General features: G+C 44.2%; 1 protein-coding gene across 1 annotated transcript in view; it reads right to left on the minus strand.

Annotated features, from left to right (window-relative positions):
* Positions 1-18,988, minus strand: part of GBE1 (1,4-alpha-glucan branching enzyme 1) — a 252,679-nt gene that overhangs the window by 68,037 nt on the left and 165,654 nt on the right. The window contains exon 10 of the mRNA XM_075333081.1: positions 17,311-17,438. Coding sequence (XP_075189196.1) covers positions 17,311-17,438 — 128 coding nt within the window. The remainder of the gene's footprint in view (positions 1-17,310; positions 17,439-18,988) is intronic.

Raw genomic sequence — 18,988 nt, forward strand, 5'->3', positions numbered from 1 at the left:
AGGAGAGAGGCTGATGCTGAGAGGAGAGAGGCTGATGCTGGGGGCAGAGAGGCTGATGCTGGTGCAGCATGGGGGATGGAGCACGATGGGGGGGTGCGCAGCATCGGGGATGGAGCATGATGGGGGGGTGCGCAGCATCGGGGATGGAGCACGATGGGGAGTTCGCAGCATGGGGGATGGAGCACGTTTGGGAGTGCGCAGCATGGCGGGTGGAGCACGTTTGGGAGTGCGCAGCATGGGAGATGGAGCACGATGGGGGGTGCGCAGCATAGGGGGATGGAGCACGATGGGGAGTGCGCTGCATGGGGGATGGAGCACGATGGGGAGTGCGGAGTATGGCGGATGGAGCACGTTTGGGAGTGCGCAGCATGGCGGATGGAGCACGTTTGGGAGTGCGCAGCATGGCGGATATATAATTTCTTATTTATTTTGACACCTTTTTACTAAAACTGATTATTCTGGCAAGTAAACAATTTATTTATTTTTTATTATTACTACTTTTGGGTCTGCAGTCGATTATAATATCATATAATATATAATATATCTGGTATTTTTGAATTATCTTAATATTCTCCTTTTGTTGTATGATTCTATATTACTAATGGTGTTATTCTTATTACAGAATCGTGCCTAATTGTTACCCGTTCCTCCATCCTTGAACCTTCCCTGGCACCTTCGAGTTGAGTCCTCCTGGAATTTCATTACCTTCTTTCCTCCTTATTCTCTACTAATAATTCTGAATTTTATCTCGTTCTCCTTTGCACTGATCATCTATTTTTCCACATCTAGCCAGTTACACTGACGAAGGTCACTGCATTGACCGAAACGTCTTGCAATATTTGAACTGTTCAATATTTTGAAGAAAGTTTTCCTTTTTGCATCAATTTTGGAGTGCCTGGTCTATCTTATTAAAGGGATTTTATGGGCACAAAAATAAATATAAGCCAATCTGGCTGCCCTTCTAATGAGCACCAACCCCCCCTATATGTTAGGCTAGGTGCACATCGCAAGGAACATAAGGTCAGAATGTATGTGCCAGACAGTCAGGAGTGATGTCTAGACATTGGTCCACCATAAGAACTAACCAAAAGTACATTGCATGGTAAACATTTCCTTAATGTAGCCTTCCAGAAAGTGCAGTCCACTATATGGTTAAAGCACCACTCCAGTGTTTTGTTTTTCAAGTGCTGGAGTGATGCATTAAATCTAGGTCCCCTGCTGTGTGTGTTACACTTGCCTTCCGGCATCGTCACCTTTTACAGTTGCCGCTCATGTCCTGCGGCACAGACATGTGATCGTAACTGGCCAAAGTCAGAAGTTCCATCACAATCTCTCAATACAAATCTACGAGAGCCAAAACGAGGCTCTCATAGACTTGCATTGAGTTGTAATCTAGGACAGCCGACAGGTCACAAAATGCTGGAGACTGTCAGGAGCGGCGGTGAAAACAAATGAAAATGCTGGAGGGTGAGTATAACACTAGAGACTAACACTAGGGGCAGGAGATTTAAAGGCACCACTCCAGTGGTGAAATTAAAAAAAAAAAAAATGCTGGAGAGGTGCTTTAAACAAATAGTATGCAGTTATATTTGAAGCAGATGGAGGCCATAAGAACAACACGTTTGGCCTTTGGTGAATCTTGGCCTATTGCAATGCTCTCAACATGTAGGTAAGCTAAGTACACAAATGCAGCTTTCTACCTAGCATTACCTGTTCTCCCTGCAGCCATCATTGAGGATTTTTATTTTTTGCAACCTGAACTTCGTGAAAACTCTTCCTCTGTGATTCTAGAGGACATTTCCCAAGAGGTGGCGCTGTATCTGTCCCAAACGCACTCACTCCCACCCTTAATGCCTGCAGGTTCCACCTGCAAACACCATCCTGAGACTACTGTATAGCTTCATAGATGCATAACGCTGTTGCTTCATCCTGCTTCCCCTAATAGGTGTTGTCCTGACACTTCCACAGTCAATGAGGTTACAGACGATGTACCAGGAACTGACAATAGCATCACTCAGGCTCTCTGAGTAATGAGGGACACCGTTTCATGTATTATAACACAATCTCGTATTCGCCGCTATAGCTCCTCCGTTAAAAAGTGACAAGTTTATAAGATTACTTGTTCTATATGCAGCTTGTACCGCTTTGATGCTGTTCTATATGCAGCTTGTACCGCATTGATGCTGTTCTATATGCAGCTTGCACCGCTTTGATGCTGTTCTATATGCAGCTTGCACCGCTTTGATGCTGTTCTATATGCAGCTTGCACCGCTTTGATGCTGTTCTATATGCAGCTTGTACCGCACTGATGCTGTTCTATATGCAGCTTGCATCGCTTTGATGCTGTTCTATATGCAGCTTGCACCGCTTTGATGCTGTTCTATATGCAGCTTGTACAGCTTTGATGCTGTTCTATATGCAGCTTGTACAGCTTTGATGCTGTTCTATATGCACCTTGCACCGCTTTGATGCTGTTCTATATGCAGCCTGCACCGCTTTGATGCTGTTCTATATGCAGCCTGCACCGCTTTGATGCTGTTCTATATGCAGCCTGTACCGCTTTGATGCTGTTCTATATGCAGCCTGTACCACTTTGATGCTGTTCTATATGCAGCTTGCACTGCTTTAATGCTGTTCTATATGCAGCTTGCACCGTTTGATGCTGTTCTATATGCAGCCTGTACCGCTTTGATGCTGTTCTATATGCAGCTTGCACCGCTTTGATGCTGTTCTATATGCAGCCTGTACCGCTTTGATGCTGCTTGTACAGCTTTGATGCTGTTCTATATGCAGCTTGCACCGCTTTGATGCTGTTCTATATGCAGCCTGTACCGCTTTGATGCTGTTCTATATGCAGCTTGTACTGCTTTGATGCTGTTCGATATGCAGCTTGCACTGCTTTAATGCTGTTCTATATGCAGCTTGCTCCGCTTTGATGCTGTTCTATATGCAGCTTGTACCGCTTTGATGCTGCTTGCACCGCTTTGATGCTGTTCTATATGCAGCTTGCACCGCATTGATGCTGTTCTATATGCAGCTTGCACCGCATTGATGTTGTTCTATATGCAGCTTGCACCGCATTGATGCTGTTCTATATGCAGCCTGTACCGCTTTGATGCTGTTCTATATGCAGCTTGCTCCGCTTTGATGCTGTTCTATATGCAGCTTGTACTGCTTTGATGCTGTTCTATATGCAGCTTGCACCGCATTGATGCTGTTCTATATGCAGCCTGTACCGCTTTGATGCTGTTCTATATGCAGCTTGCACCGCTTTGATGCTGTTCTATATGCAGCGTGCACTGCTTTGATGCTGTTTCTATATGCAGCTTGTACTGCATTGATGCTGTTTCTATATGCAGCTTGTACTGCATTGATGCTGTTCTATATGCAGATTGTACTGCTTTGATGCTGTTCTATATGCAGCTTGCACCGCATTGATGCCGTTCTATATGCAGCTTGTACAGCTTTGATGCTGTTCTATATGCAGCTTGCACCGCTTTGATGCTGTTCTACATGCAGCTTGCACCGCTTTGATGCTGTTCTACATGCAGCTTGTACTGCTTTGATGCTGTTCTATATGCAGCTTGTACCGCTTTGATGCTGTTCTATATGCAGCTTGCACCGCTTTGATGCTGTTCTATATGCAGCTTGTGCCGCTTTGATGCTGTTCTATATGCAGCCTGCACCGCTTTGATGCTGTTCTATATGCAGCCTGTACCGCTTTGATGCTGTTCTATATGCAGCCTGTACCACTTTGATGCTGTTCTATATGCAGCTTGTACTGCTTTAATGCTGTTCTATATGCAGCTTGCACCGTTTGATGCTGTTCTATATGCAGCCTGTACCGCTTTGATGCTGTTCTATATGCAGCTTGCACCGCTTTGATGCTGTTCTATATGCAGCCTGTACCGCTTTGATGCTGCTTGTACAGCTTTGATGCTGTTCTATATGCAGCTTGCACCGCTTTGATGCTGTTCTATATGCAGCCTGTACCGCTTTGATGCTGTTCTATATGCAGCTTGTACTGCTTTGATGCTGTTCGATATGCAGCTTGCACTGCTTTAATGCTGTTCTATATGCAGCTTGCTCCGCTTTGATGCTGTTCTATATGCAGCTTGTACCGCTTTGATGCTGCTTGCACCGCTTTGATGCTGTTCTATATGCAGCTTGCACCGCATTGATGCTGTTCTATATGCAGCTTGCACCGCATTGATGTTGTTCTATATGCAGCTTGCACCGCATTGATGCTGTTCTATATGCAGCCTGTACCGCTTTGATGCTGTTCTATATGCAGCTTGCTCCGCTTTGATGCTGTTCTATATGCAGCTTGTACTGCTTTGATGCTGTTCTATATGCAGCTTGCACCGCATTGATGCTGTTCTATATGCAGCCTGTACCGCTTTGATGCTGTTCTATATGCAGCTTGCACCGCTTTGATGCTGTTCTATATGCAGCGTGCACTGCTTTGATGCTGTTTCTATATGCAGCTTGTACTGCATTGATGCTGTTTCTATATGCAGCTTGTACTGCATTGATGCTGTTCTATATGCAGATTGTACTGCTTTGATGCTGTTCTATATGCAGCTTGCACCGCATTGATGCCGTTCTATATGCAGCTTGTACAGCTTTGATGCTGTTCTATATGCAGCTTGCACCGCTTTGATGCTGTTCTACATGCAGCTTGCACCGCTTTGATGCTGTTCTACATGCAGCTTGTACTGCTTTGATGCTGTTCTATATGCAGCTTGTACCGCTTTGATGCTGTTCTATATGCAGCTTGCACCGCTTTGATGCTGTTCTATATGCAGCTTGTGCCGCTTTGATGCTGTTCTATATTCAGCTTGTACCGCTTTGATGCTGTTCTATATGCAGCTTGCACCGCTTTGATGCTGTTCTATATGCAGCTTGTACCGCTTTGATGCTGTTCTATATGCAGCTTGTACCGCTTTGATGCTGTTCTATATGCAGCTTGCCCTGCTTTAATGCTGTTCTATATGCAGCTTGCACCGCTTTGATGCTGTTCTATATGCAGCCTGTAACGCTTTAATGCTGTTCTATATGCAGCCTGTACCGCTTTGATGCTGTTCTATATGCAGCTTGCTCCGCTTTGATGCTGTTCTATATGCAGCTTGCTCCGCTTTGATGCTGTTCTATATGCAGCTTGTACCGCTTTGATGCTGTTCTATATGCAGCTTGTACCGCTTTGATGCTGTTCTATATGCAGCTTGTACCGCTTTGATGCTGTTCTATATGCAGCTTGTACCGCTTTGATGCTGTTTTATATGCAGCTTGCACCGCTTTGATGCTGCTTGTACCGGTTTGATGCTGTTCTATATGCAGCTTGTACCGCTTTGATGCTGTTTTATATGCAGCTTGCACCGCTTTGATGCTGCTTGTACAGCTTTGATGCTGTTCTATATGCAGCTTGCACCGCTTTGATTCTGTTCTATATGCAGCTTGTACCGCTTTGATGCTGTTTTATATGCAGCTTGTATCGCTTCGATGCTGTTCTATATGCAGCTTGCACTGCTTTAATGCTGTTCTATATGCAGCTTGCACTGCTTTGATGCTGTTCTATATGCAGCCTGTAACGCTTTGATGCTGTTCTATATGCAGCCTGTACCGCTTTGATGCTGTTCTATATGCAGCCTGTACCGCTTTGATGCTGTTCTATATGCAGCCTGTAACGCTTTGACGCTGTTCTATATGCAGCTTGCTCCGCTTTGATGCTGTTCTATATGCAGCTTGTACCGCTTTGATGCTGTTCTATATACAGCTTGTACAGCTTTGATGCTGTTCTATATGCAGCTTGCACCGCTTTGATGCTGTTCTATATGCAGCTTGCACCGCTTTGATGCTGTTTCTATATGTAGCTTGTACTGCATTGATGCTGTTTCTATATGCAGCTTGTACTGCACTGATGCTGTTCTATATGCAGCTTGTACTGCTTTGATGCTGTTCTATATGCAGCTTGCACTGCATTGATGCTGTTCTATATGCAGCCTGTACCGCTTTGATGCTGCTTGTACAGCTTTGATGCTGTTCTATATGCAGCTTGTACCGCTTTGATGCTGTTCTATATGCAGCTTGTACATCTTTGATGCTGTTCTATATGCAGCTTGTACCGCTTTGATGCTGTTCTATATGCAGCTTGTACCACATTGATGCTGTTCTATATGCAGCCTGTACCGCTTTGATGCTGTTCTATATGCAGCTTGTACCGCTTGGACGCTGTTCTATATGCAGCTTGCACCGCTTTGATGCTGTTCTATATGCAGCTTGCACCGCTTTGATGCTGTTCTATATGCAGCTTGTACTGCTTTGATGCTGTTCTATATGCAGCTTGCACCGCTTTGATGCTGTTTCTATATGCAGCTTGTACTGCATTCATGCTGTTCTATATGCAGCTTGTACCGCTTTGATGCTGTTCTATATGCAGCTTGTACCGCTTTGATGCTGTTCTATATGCAGCTTGCTCTGCTTTGATGCTGTTCTATATGCAGCTTGTACCGCTTTGATGCTGTTCTATATGCAGCTTGTACCACTTTGATGCTGTTCTATATGCAGCTTGTACCGCTTTGATGCTGTTCTATATGCAGCTTGTACCGCTTTGATGCTGCTTGTACAGCTTTGATGCTGTTCTATATGCAGCTTGCACCGCTTTGATGCTGTTCTATATGCAGCTTGTACATCTTTGATGCTGTTCTATATGCAGCTTGTACTGCTTTGATGCCGTTCTATATGCAGCTTGCACCGCATTGATGCTGTTCTATATGCAGCTTGCACCGCTTTGATGCTGTTCTATATGCAGCCTGTACCGCTTTGATGCTGTTCTATATACAGCTTGTACAGCTTTGATGCTGTTCTATATGCAGCTTGCACCGCTTTGATGCTGTTCTATATGCAGCTTGCACCGCTTTGATGCTGTTCTATATGCAGCTTGCACCGCTTTGATGCTGTTTCTATATGCAGCTTGTACTGCATTGATGCTGTTTCTATATGCAGCTTGTACTGCACTGATGCTGTTCTATATGCAGCTTGTACTGCATTGATGCTGTTCTATATGCAGCTTGTACTGCTTTGATGCTGTTCTATATGCAGCTTGCACTGCATTGATGCTGTTCTATATGCAGCCTGTACCGCTTTGATGCTGCTTGTACAGCTTTGATGCTGTTCTATATGCAGCTTGTACCGCTTTGATGCTGTTCTATATGCAGCGTGTACCGCTTTGATGCTGTTCTATATGCAGCGTGTACCGCTTTGATGCTGTTCTATATGCAGATTCTACTGCTTTGATGCTGTTCTATATGCAGCTTGTACATCTTTAATGCTGTTCTATATGCAGCTTGTACCGCTTTGATGCTGTTCTATATGCAGCTTGTACCGCATTGATGCTGTTCTATATGCAGCCTGTACCGCTTTGATGCTGTTCTATATGCAGCTTGTACCGCTTGGACGCTGTTCTATATGCAGCTTGCACCGCTTTGATGCTGTTTCTATATGCAGCTTGTACTGCATTGATGCTGTTCTATATGCAGCTTGTACTGCTTTGATGCTATTCTATATGCAGCTTGCACCGCATTGATGCTGCTTGTACAGGTTTGATGCTGTCCTATATGCAGCTTGCACCGCTTTGATGCTGTTCTATATGCAGCTTGTACCGCTTTGATGCTGTTCTATATGCAGCTTGTACATCTTTGATGCTGTTCTGTATGCAGCTTGTACCGCTTTAAAGCTGTTCTATATGCAGCTTGTACCGCATTGATGCTGTTCTATATGCAGCCTGTACCGCTTTGATGCTGTTCTATATGCAGCTTGCACCGCTTTGATGCTGTTCTATATGCAGCTTGCACCGCTTTGATGCTGTTCTATATGCAGCTTGCACCGCTTTGATGCTGTTCTTTATGCAGCCTGTACCGCTTTGATGTTGTTTTATATGCAGCTTATACCGCTTTGATGCTGTTCTATATGCAGCTTGTACCGCTTTGACGCTATTCTATATGCAGCTTGTACCGCTTTGACGCTGTTCTATATGCAGCTTGTACCGCTTGGACGCTGTTCTATATGCAGCTTGTACCACTTTGATGCTGTTCTATATGCAGCTTGTACCGCTTTGATGCTGTTCTATATGCAGCTTGCACCGCTTTGATGCTGTTCTATATGCAGCTTGTACCGCTTTGATGCTGTTCTATATGCAGCCTGTACCGCTTTGATGCTGTTCTATATGCAGCTTGTACCGCTTGGACGCTGTTCTATATGCAGCTTGCACCGCTTTGATGCTGTTCTATATGCAGCTTGCACCGCTTTGATGCTGTTCTATATGCAGCTTGTACTGCTTTGATGCTGTTCTATATGCAGCTTGCACCGCTTTGATGCTGTTTCTATATGCAGCTTGTACTGCATTCATGCTGTTCTATATGCAGCTTGTACCGCTTTGATGCTGTTCTATATGTAGCTTGTACCGCTTTGATGCTGTTCTATATGCAGCTTGCACTGCTTTAATGCTGTTCTATATGCAGCTTGCACCGCTTTGATGCTGTTCTATATGCAGCCTGTACCGCTTTGATGCTGTTCTATATGCAGCCTGTACCGCTTTGATGCTGTTCTATATGCAGCTTGCTCCGCTTTGATGCTGTTCTATATGCAGCTTGTACCGCTTTGATGCTGTTCTATATGCAGCTTGTACCACTTTGATGCTGTTCTATATGCAGCTTGTACCACTTTGATGCTGTTCTATATGCAGCTTGTACCGCTTTGATGCTGTTCTATATGCAGCTTGTACCGCTTTGATGCTGCTTGTACAGCTTTGATGCTGTTCTATATGCAGCTTGTACCGCTTTGATGCTGTTCTATATGCAGCTTGTACCACTTTGATGCTGTTCTATATGCAGCTTGTACCACTTTGATGCTGTTCTATATGCAGCTTGTACCGCTTTGATGCTGTTCTATATGCAGCTTGTACCGCTTTGATGCTGCCTGTATAGCTTTGATGCTGTTCTATATGCAGCTTGCACCGCTTTGATGCTGTTCTATATGCAGCTTGTACATCTTTGATGCTGTTCTATATGCAGCTTGTACTGCTTTGATGCCGTTCTATATGCAGCTTGCACCGCATTGATGCTGTTCTATATGCAGCTTGCACCGCATTGATGCTGTTCTATATGCAGCCTGTACCGCTTTGATGCTGTTCTATATACAGCTTGTACAGCTTTGATGCTGTTCTATATGCAGCTTGCACCGCTTTGATGCTGTTCTATATGCAGCTTGCACCGCTTTGATGCTGTTCTATATGCAGCTTGCACCGCTTTGATGCTGTTTCTATATGCAGCTTGTACTGCATTGATGCTGTTTCTATATGCAGCTTGTACTGCACTGATGCTGTTCTATATGCAGCTTGTACTGCATTGATGCTGTTCTATATGCAGCTTGTACTGCTTTGATGCTGTCCTATATGCAGCTTGCACTGCATTGATGCTGTTCTATATGCAGCCTGTACCGCTTTGATGCTGCTTGTACAGCTTTGATGCTGTTCTATATGCAGCTTGTACCGCTTTGATGCTGTTCTATATGCAGCGTGTACCGCTTTGATGCTGTTCTATATGCAGATTCTACTGCTTTGATGCTGTTCTATATGCAGCTTGTACATCTTTAATGCTGTTCTATATGCAGCTTGTACCGCTTTGATGCTGTTCTATATGCAGCTTGTACCGCATTGATGCTGTTCTATATGCAGCCTGTACCGCTTTGATGCTGTTCTATATGCAGCTTGCACCGCTTTGATGCTGTTTCTATATGCAGCTTGTACTGCATTGATGCTGTTCTATATGCAGCTTGTACTGCTTTGATGCTGTTCTATATGCAGCTTGCACCGCATTGATGCTGCTTGTACAGGTTTGATGCTGTCCTATATGCAGCTTGCACCGCTTTGATGCTGTTCTATATGCAGCTTGTACCGCTTTGATGCTGTTCTATATGCAGATTGTACTGCTTTGATGCTGTTCTATATGCAGATTGTACTTCTTTGATGATGTTCTATATGCAGCTTGTACATCTTTGATGCTGTTCTGTATGCAGCTTGTACCGCTTTGATGCTGTTCTATATGCAGATTGTACCGCTTTGATGCTGTTCTTTATGCAGCCTGTACCGCTTTGATGTTGTTTTATATGCAGCTTATACCGCTTTGATGCTGTTCTATATGCAGCTTGTACCGCTTTGACGCTATTCTATATGCAGCTTGTACCGCTTTGACGCTGTTCTATATGCAGCTTGTACCGCTTGGACGCTGTTCTATATGCAGCTTGTACCACTTTGATGCTGTTCTATATGCAGCTTGTACCGCTTTGATGCTGTTCTATATGCAGCTTGCACCGCTTTGATGCTGTTCTATATGCAGCTTGTACCGCTTTGATGCTGTTCTATATGCAGCCTGTACCGCTTTGATGCTGTTCTATATGCAGCTTGTACCGCTTGGACGCTGTTCTATATGCAGCTTGCACCGCTTTGATGCTGTTCTATATGCAGCTTGCACCGCTTTGATGCTGTTCTATATGCAGCTTGTACTGCTTTGATGCTGTTCTATATGCAGCTTGCACCGCTTTGATGCTGTTTCTATATGCAGCTTGTACTGCATTCATGCTGTTCTATATGCAGCTTGTACCGCTTTGATGCTGTTCTATATGTAGCTTGTACCGCTTTGATGCTGTTCTATATGCAGCTTGCACTGCTTTAATGCTGTTCTATATGCAGCTTGCACCGCTTTGATGCTGTTCTATATGCAGCCTGTACCGCTTTGATGCTGTTCTATATGCAGCCTGTACCGCTTTGATGCTGTTCTATATGCAGCTTGCTCCGCTTTGATGCTGTTCTATATGCAGCTTGTACCGCTTTGATGCTGTTCTATATGCAGCTTGTACCACTTTGATGCTGTTCTATATGCAGCTTGTACCACTTTGATGCTGTTCTATATGCAGCTTGTACCGCTTTGATGCTGTTCTATATGCAGCTTGTACCGCTTTGATGCTGCTTGTACAGCTTTGATGCTGTTCTATATGCAGCTTGTACCGCTTTGATGCTGTTCTATATGCAGCTTGTACCACTTTGATGCTGTTCTATATGCAGCTTGTACCACTTTGATGCTGTTCTATATGCAGCTTGTACCGCTTTGATGCTGTTCTATATGCAGCTTGTACCGCTTTGATGCTGCCTGTATAGCTTTGATGCTGTTCTATATGCAGCTTGCACCGCTTTGATGCTGTTCTATATGCAGCTTGTACATCTTTGATGCTGTTCTATATGCAGCTTGTACTGCTTTGATGCCGTTCTATATGCAGCTTGCACCGCATTGATGCTGTTCTATATGCAGCTTGCACCGCTTTGATGCTGTTCTATATGCAGCCTGTACCGCTTTGATGCTGTTCTATATACAGCTTGTACAGCTTTGATGCTGTTCTATATGCAGCTTGCACCGCTTTGATGCTGTTCTATATGCAGCTTGCACCGCTTTGATGCTGTTCTATATGCAGCTTGCACCGCTTTGATGCTGTTTCTATATGCAGCTTGTACTGCATTGATGCTGTTTCTATATGCAGCTTGTACTGCACTGATGCTGTTCTATATGCAGCTTGTACTGCATTGATGCTGTTCTATATGCAGCTTGTACTGCTTTGATGCTGTCCTATATGCAGCTTGCACTGCATTGATGCTGTTCTATATGCAGCCTGTACCGCTTTGATGCTGCTTGTACAGCTTTGATGCTGTTCTATATGCAGCTTGTACCGCTTTGATGCTGTTCTATATGCAGCGTGTACCGCTTTGATGCTGTTCTATATGCAGATTCTACTGCTTTGATGCTGTTCTATATGCAGCTTGTACATCTTTAATGCTGTTCTATATGCAGCTTGTACCGCTTTGATGCTGTTCTATATGCAGCTTGTACCGCATTGATGCTGTTCTATATGCAGCCTGTACCGCTTTGATGCTGTTCTATATGCAGCTTGTACCGCTTGGACGCTGTTCTATATGCAGCTTGCACCGCTTTGATGCTGTTTCTATATGCAGCTTGTACTGCATTGATGCTGTTCTATATGCAGCTTGTACTGCTTTGATGCTGTTCTATATGCAGCTTGCACCGCATTGATGCTGCTTGTACAGGTTTGATGCTGTCCTATATGCAGCTTGCACCGCTTTGATGCTGTTCTATATGCAGCTTGTACCGCTTTGATGCTGTTCTATATGCAGATTGTACTGCTTTGATGCTGTTCTATATGCAGATTGTACTTCTTTGATGATGTTCTATATGCAGCTTGTACATCTTTGATGCTGTTCTGTATGCAGCTTGTACCGCTTTGATGCTGTTCTATATGCAGATTGTACCGCTTTGATGCTGTTCTTTATGCAGCCTGTACCGCTTTGATGTTGTTTTATATGCAGCTTATACCGCTTTGATGCTGTTCTATATGCAGCTTGTACCGCTTTGACGCTATTCTATATGCAGCTTGTACCGCTTTGACGCTGTTCTATATGCAGCTTGTACCGCTTGGACGCTGTTCTATATGCAGCTTGTACCACTTTGATGCTGTTCTATATGCAGCTTGTACCGCTTTGATGCTGTTCTATATGCAGCTTGCACCGCTTTGATGCTGTTCTATATGCAGCTTGTACCGCTTTGATGCTGTTCTATATGCAGCTTGTACTGCTTTGATGCTCCTCCTCAGTTTCTGCACAATTTTGCTTTTTACAAAGTTTGCAGCTTCAGTTTTTATAGCAGCAATCTGCATTAACTCTAGCTTATGAGCAGCGATCAAATGAATTGCAAATTCATTCCTTTCCATATAAATTAACTTGAATCACAAACACCCCATTTCCACTGAATTTCAGCCCTGCCACAAAATTACCTGAGCACATCAATTCTGGTATATTATTAGCTACAGAGAAAGTGTTAACGAGGACAAGGCAGCTAATATCATTCGGTCATGCTGATTAAAATTATAAAATTGTATGGAATTTTAATGTTTTAATGTTGAAAACATTGTCTTCTTCAGCTGTCCATGGTTACCTCCAAGGAAATGTGCAGTAATAGTAATCATTACTTTGCATCACAAAAGGGCTTTACAAACAAGGATATTGCCACTTGTAAGATTGCCGTTTGATCAACCATTGACAGAATCATTAAGAACTTCAGGGAGGTGGGTTTATTTTCTGTGATAACGGCTTCAGGGTGCAAAAGAGAAACCAGCAAGTACCAGGGTGATTTCCTAAAGACTATTTAGCTACAAGATTGGTTTACCACCACTGCAGAGCTTGCTCAGAAATGGCAGCAGGGAGGTGCCTGTGCATCTGCATGCACAGTGAGGCACAGCCTTTTGAAGGCCGGCCTGGTGTCAAGATCATCACCAAATGCTCCACAGGACAGACTGATATTGTGCAGGAATTACGGGGATTGGACTGAAGAGTACTGAAATAAAGTTATTTTCAATAATGAAGACAGCTTTAGAATGTTTGGGATATCTGAAAGAATAATGGTCTGGAGATGAAAATACAAGTGCTACAAGTGTTCCTGTGTCATACCAGCAATAAGGCATTCCGAGATATTGTGTATGGTGGTTGCAATGCTTTTCATCAGAGAGTGGGCTCACTCACAAATCTGCCAAGAATACTGCCATAAAGAAAGAATGGCATATAAAGATCCTCCAAGATCACCTTCTCCCATCATTCATCAGCAAGTTGATCATAGAATCATAGAATATTAGGGTTGGAATGGACCTCCTGGGTCATCTAGTCCAACAACCCCCTGCTCAAAGCAGGATTCACCAAATCATCCCAGACAGATGTCCGTCCATCCTCTTTTTAAAGACTTCCATTAAAGGAGAACTCACAACCTCTCGTGGCAGCCTGTTCCACTCGTTGATCACCCTCACTGTCAAAAAGTTTTTTTCTAATATCTAATCTGTGTCTCCTCCCCATCAGTTTCATCCCATTGCTTCTAGTCTTTCCTTGTGAAAATGAGAATAAAACTGATCCCTCTACAGTGTGACAGCCTTAAAGATATTTGTAGACAGCTATTAAGTCTCCTCTCAGTCTTCTCTTTTGCAAGCTAAACAATCCTAAATCCTGTAACCGTTCCTCATATGACATGGTTTGCAGACCAGTCACCATTCTGGTCACTCTTCTCTGAACTTGCTCCAGTTTGTTGATGTCTTTTTTAAAATGTGGTGCCCAGAACTGGACACAGTATTCCAGATGAGGTCTGACCAAAGAGGAGTAAAGGGGGATAATGACTTCACGTGATCTAGACTGTATGCTTCTGTTAATACATGAAGAAGATGATTTCCAGCAGGATGAAGGCCATGTCACGAGGCAAAAGTGGTAACTAAGTGGCTCAGGTAACAAACATTAAAATTTTGTGAGAAAGGCCAGAAAATTCTCCAGGTCTTAACCACATTGAGAACCAGTGGTTAAACCTTAAAAAGTAGATGGCGAAAGAAAACACAATTGTGATAAACTGCAAGCACTGATTAGAAAATAATGGATTGTCCAGAGTCAGGATTTGGCCTAGAAGCAGATATCCAGCTTACCAGAGCTAATTGCAGAAGTTTTAAAAAATAAAGCCAAATGATTCACATCATTTACGCAAGTTGCATGAGGTCACATGGGGTGCAATGGAAATTTGCATATTACATGAGTGACGCAGCTGTAACCAAGGTAGAATCCGCCGGTGGATGTATGCCAGTGGTACAGGGAGAAGGGTAAGGAAAGTGAAGTATAGGAATATTTTTTTTTAACCCCTTCTCGACCCTAAATAATGCAGCAAAATGCCCCTTCTGGGCCTCATTGTTCTGTATTCGCCAAAAGTGAATGGCAAAAAAAATTTGGATTCTCTAATCAATTCGCTCATCTCTAGAAGGCCATTTTGGAGTATAGATAAATCTTTGCTATCAGAATTATAACAGATTGGAAACAAAAATTTCCAATACCTAAAAAAAAATAAAAATGTTTTATAACTTAGGCTGCTTTCACACTACGTTTTTTTTAACATGCGTCATGAACGTTTTTTTGCTGCAAAAGCAGATCCTGCTTTTACAGCAAAAAACGCATGCAAACGCATGTGTTATTTTGCAGGATCCTGTCACTTTAAGTTTATGGGCGGGCATTGGAGTCATGTGATCGGGAGTGAGGGGAATTGAACGTGACAGACTGGGAGCCGGCATCTAACAGCTGTGGAGTCTCGTAACCAAGGTAAGCATCGGGTAACTTGCTTGGATACGCGATATTTACATTGGTTACGAGCGTCTGCAGCTGCTAGGAGCCGGCTCCCTGCACACGTAACCAACGTAAACATTGGGTAACTAAGACCGCGGTTACCCGATGTTTACCTTAGTTACGAGCGTCCTCCTCTCTCAGGCGGGGGGAGAGTGGAGAGAGAGGGAGGGGGAGGCAGGGAGGTGGAGAGGGAGGAAGGGAGAGAGGGAGGGAGGCAGGTGGAGAGAGGGAGGGAGGGGGAGAGAGGGAGGGAGGTGGAGAGAGGGAGGGAGAGGGAGGGAGGTGGTGAGAGGGAGGGAGGGGGAGAGAGGGAGGGAGGTGGAGAGAGAGACTGATCACCCGAGGCTGGTTTCTGTGCATGCTCAGAAGAGCAAGCAGGATCCTGCCTATCAGCATGCCAGCGTTCACATGCGTTTGCATGCTGTTTAGTCAGGATCCAGCGATTTGCAGTATTTGGACGCAGCTCAAAAACGCTACAAGTAGCGTTTTTGAAATAAGTTAAAAAACTGCAAGTCGCTGTATCCTTACTATAACGCACGCAAACGCAGGTGAACGCATGTTGACGCGAGTCCATTGCAAATGCATTGAAATGAAAACGCATTTGCACTGGATCCGTTTTTGCGTTAAAAAAACGTTAATGACGGATGTTAAAAAAACGTAGTGTGAAAGCAGCCTTACAGTAATTAGTATCTCATTCAAAGTTCGAAAACATGGCTCTGTTCACAAAAGCATCATGGATTCCCTTTACGTTAGAGTCATGGTCATTTTTTCTACCAGGCCCAAACAAAATGAGGATGGGTTTGCATTCCCTTACCAAGCTACCAACTTGCTAATCACTTTGGTGCCCATTTGTCACACCACATCATATCTGTAGGACTGCAGAAGATAGCGAAATACGGTGCTGTGCCATCTTCGGCAATCCTGTATTGGAGGAAAGGCACAGTGGTGCACATTCACATCCAACATTGTATATCAGGAGTATATTTTAGAGTCCGGTTTTGAAGATCAGTAAGGGGCCCAGTGGGGGATAGCTGATAACTTGCCAAGATGAAAATGGGTAAAAGGGAAGCCAAGTGGTCAGCACCTTTGCCCTGTCTAGAGTTGTGGGTAGTGATGGGCGAACCCAAACTGTAAAGTTCGGGGTTCGTACCGAACACCGTGATCGTGCACATGATCCCGAACACTAGCTTTCCTGGGAAGCTCGTGTTACAGTTGGGTCCAGGGGTTGTACAAAAAGCATATTATTAAAAAAACATTACAGCTCCCGCGACGCGTCCTGCAGACTCGGTTTCCCGGACGCTTCTGCGCCCGATCATTGCTGTGCCTCCCCCGGTAAGCACCACTGACTAAAAGGGCCTTCCATGACGTCATACCCATGTGATCCAAACCCGAACATCAGGGGTTTGCCCATCACTAGTTGTGGGTTCAAATTCGACCAAAGACAACAACATCTGCATGAGTTTTGTATGCTTATCCTGACTTTCCTCTGGGAATTCTCGTTTCCTCCCCCATTCCAAAAGAAATGCAGAGCTTCAATGGGGACAATGAGTGGCCTGTTACGCTCTGCAAAATATGTTGGCACTGTAGAAGCTAGTATAATAATTTTTGACTGGAGGAATACATCAGCAAACATAGTGCCTTTTCTATGTACCTGTATGGCTGGAGTGGCCACTGTTTTAATTGAATTCATTTAGCAAATACAATGCCTTTAGAGGTCCAGGTATAATACATCAAGGCCTTGAATGTCACAATTCTGCGCACGCTTAATTATATGTTAAACAATGTAAAATGTCAGATTTGTGTGAGGAAATCGAACCCTATCTGCCAGTTCTGTGATGGCATTAAACATGTTCTTTCATAGCAAAAATCAAACCATTAAAACTGTATTACAGCGTTCTGTATTGAAATTTGTTTAAAGGGTTGGCATCTGTACAGGATTACACGAGCACACAAACACATTCGTTACTTGGCACTGAATCAATATTTGTCTCCACACTCATTTCCAAAACTCTCATTCAATAAAATCAAGTGGAAACAGAAATGTTAACTACCTCTGCTATTGTAATGCAGTCTGGGTACAGGGAATGGATCATATGATTTGCTAGCATGAGGTACACAAGGGAGTCTTCATCCACTTGTAAGCCGAAATATTCAGTGTAATCGCCAGTGAATCCGCATCCTAAGGAAGAAGGCAAAAGTCAATTTTATATTCCAAGAGTCTGTTCAAACTAGCTGCTATAAATAAAGCTCCCTATGTACACTAAAAGGCTGTGGGACGAAGGATAATAATTCAGCCAAGAGCCATCTCTCCAGACTCCTCCATACATAGGAACGCTCAACTCAGCCAAGTGTCCTGGTCTTCTCCGACGGCACATTCCCATGACCTGGGCATGCTGCGTTCTAGATACTGCATGTCCTCTCCTCCGGGGCCGCGAGTGCTGTCCTCAGGCGGGTGCAGCATTCGAGCCAACGACAAGGGTTCTGGGAGCAGCATATTTCTGCCATGTTCTCCAGTTGAGAACACTCGCGTCTCCGCAAGCCTAAAGTGACATGTTGCCGCTCAGGAAGCCATGCCACAGGTGAGTTTACGCTGCAGAAAAAAAGAAGCACAGTGTGCATGGGATTTTATGTGCTTCTACTGTACAACACAGCTTTTTGGACAGAGGGAAAGCCTGCTGCGTCCAAAAAGCTGTTATTCCTGATCGTGAGCACGAACTGTTAGGGTATGTGCCCATGATCAGTACTCACTGCGTCCTGGACACAATCGGTCCGCGCGTCTCCTCTGCAGGAGACCGCAGCTGATTGTATCCACAATCACTGTGCAGTGCGCTGCGGTCTCTCGCTTGTGTTTTCCCTACGGAGGACGCGTGCGAATCCGCAGCAAACAATTGACATGCTGCGGTCTGGAAAGATGCACCGCAGGTCATTATTTGCTGCTGAAAAAACAAGCACAGTGGGCACGGGATTTCTACTGTATTCCGTAGCGTTTGGACGCAGCTGAAGCATGCTGCGTCTAAAACGCTACAAACACTGATCGTGGGGACGCAGCCTTAGAGAGTAGCTCCCACACTCCTCTGGAGGTGGCTCATCTGCCAGAGAGCAAAAAGATCAAAAAGGCTGACTCTTTCCCAACAACATCCATCCTGCAAAATTCATATTCCTATTGCACTTTTAGACTTATGGCAGATTTTGCATAACACTGACAGGGGTCTAATATGCAAGGGGGTCTTAAAGTGGTTTTCCCACAAAGTACATTTTAATTTAATAACCTTGGAATAATAAAAAGTTCCACAAAGGGATCTGTTAAATAAAAATGTTCCTGTGCGAACATAATCTTCTTATATATGAGTTCCCTGCTATGTACTGTGTAATGGCTATGACTGACCATACAGGGACATGGTCTGATCATACCACAGCTCCTGGGCAGGGGAGGAAGGAAAACGAGTGTACAGACAGGACAGTAAGGGATCACAGCCTCTAGTTTCTGTGAGGTAAAACATGATTTAAAAAAATGGCAGGGACATGTGATACCCAACAGACATTATCAGCTGCGATCCCGTGCTATAATGTCTGTATACTCTTTTCAGTCTTTTTCTGCCCAGGAGCTGTGGTACGATCAGACCATGTACCTGTACAGTCAGACACGGCCATTACACAGTACACCGCAGGGGCACATGTATAAGATTATCTCAGAACAGGATTTTTTTTTTTAAAACATCCAATTGTGGA

The sequence above is a fragment of the Anomaloglossus baeobatrachus genome, chromosome 2, assembly GCF_048569485.1.
Source record: "Anomaloglossus baeobatrachus isolate aAnoBae1 chromosome 2, aAnoBae1.hap1, whole genome shotgun sequence".
Lineage (NCBI taxonomy): Eukaryota > Metazoa > Chordata > Amphibia > Anura > Aromobatidae > Anomaloglossus > Anomaloglossus baeobatrachus.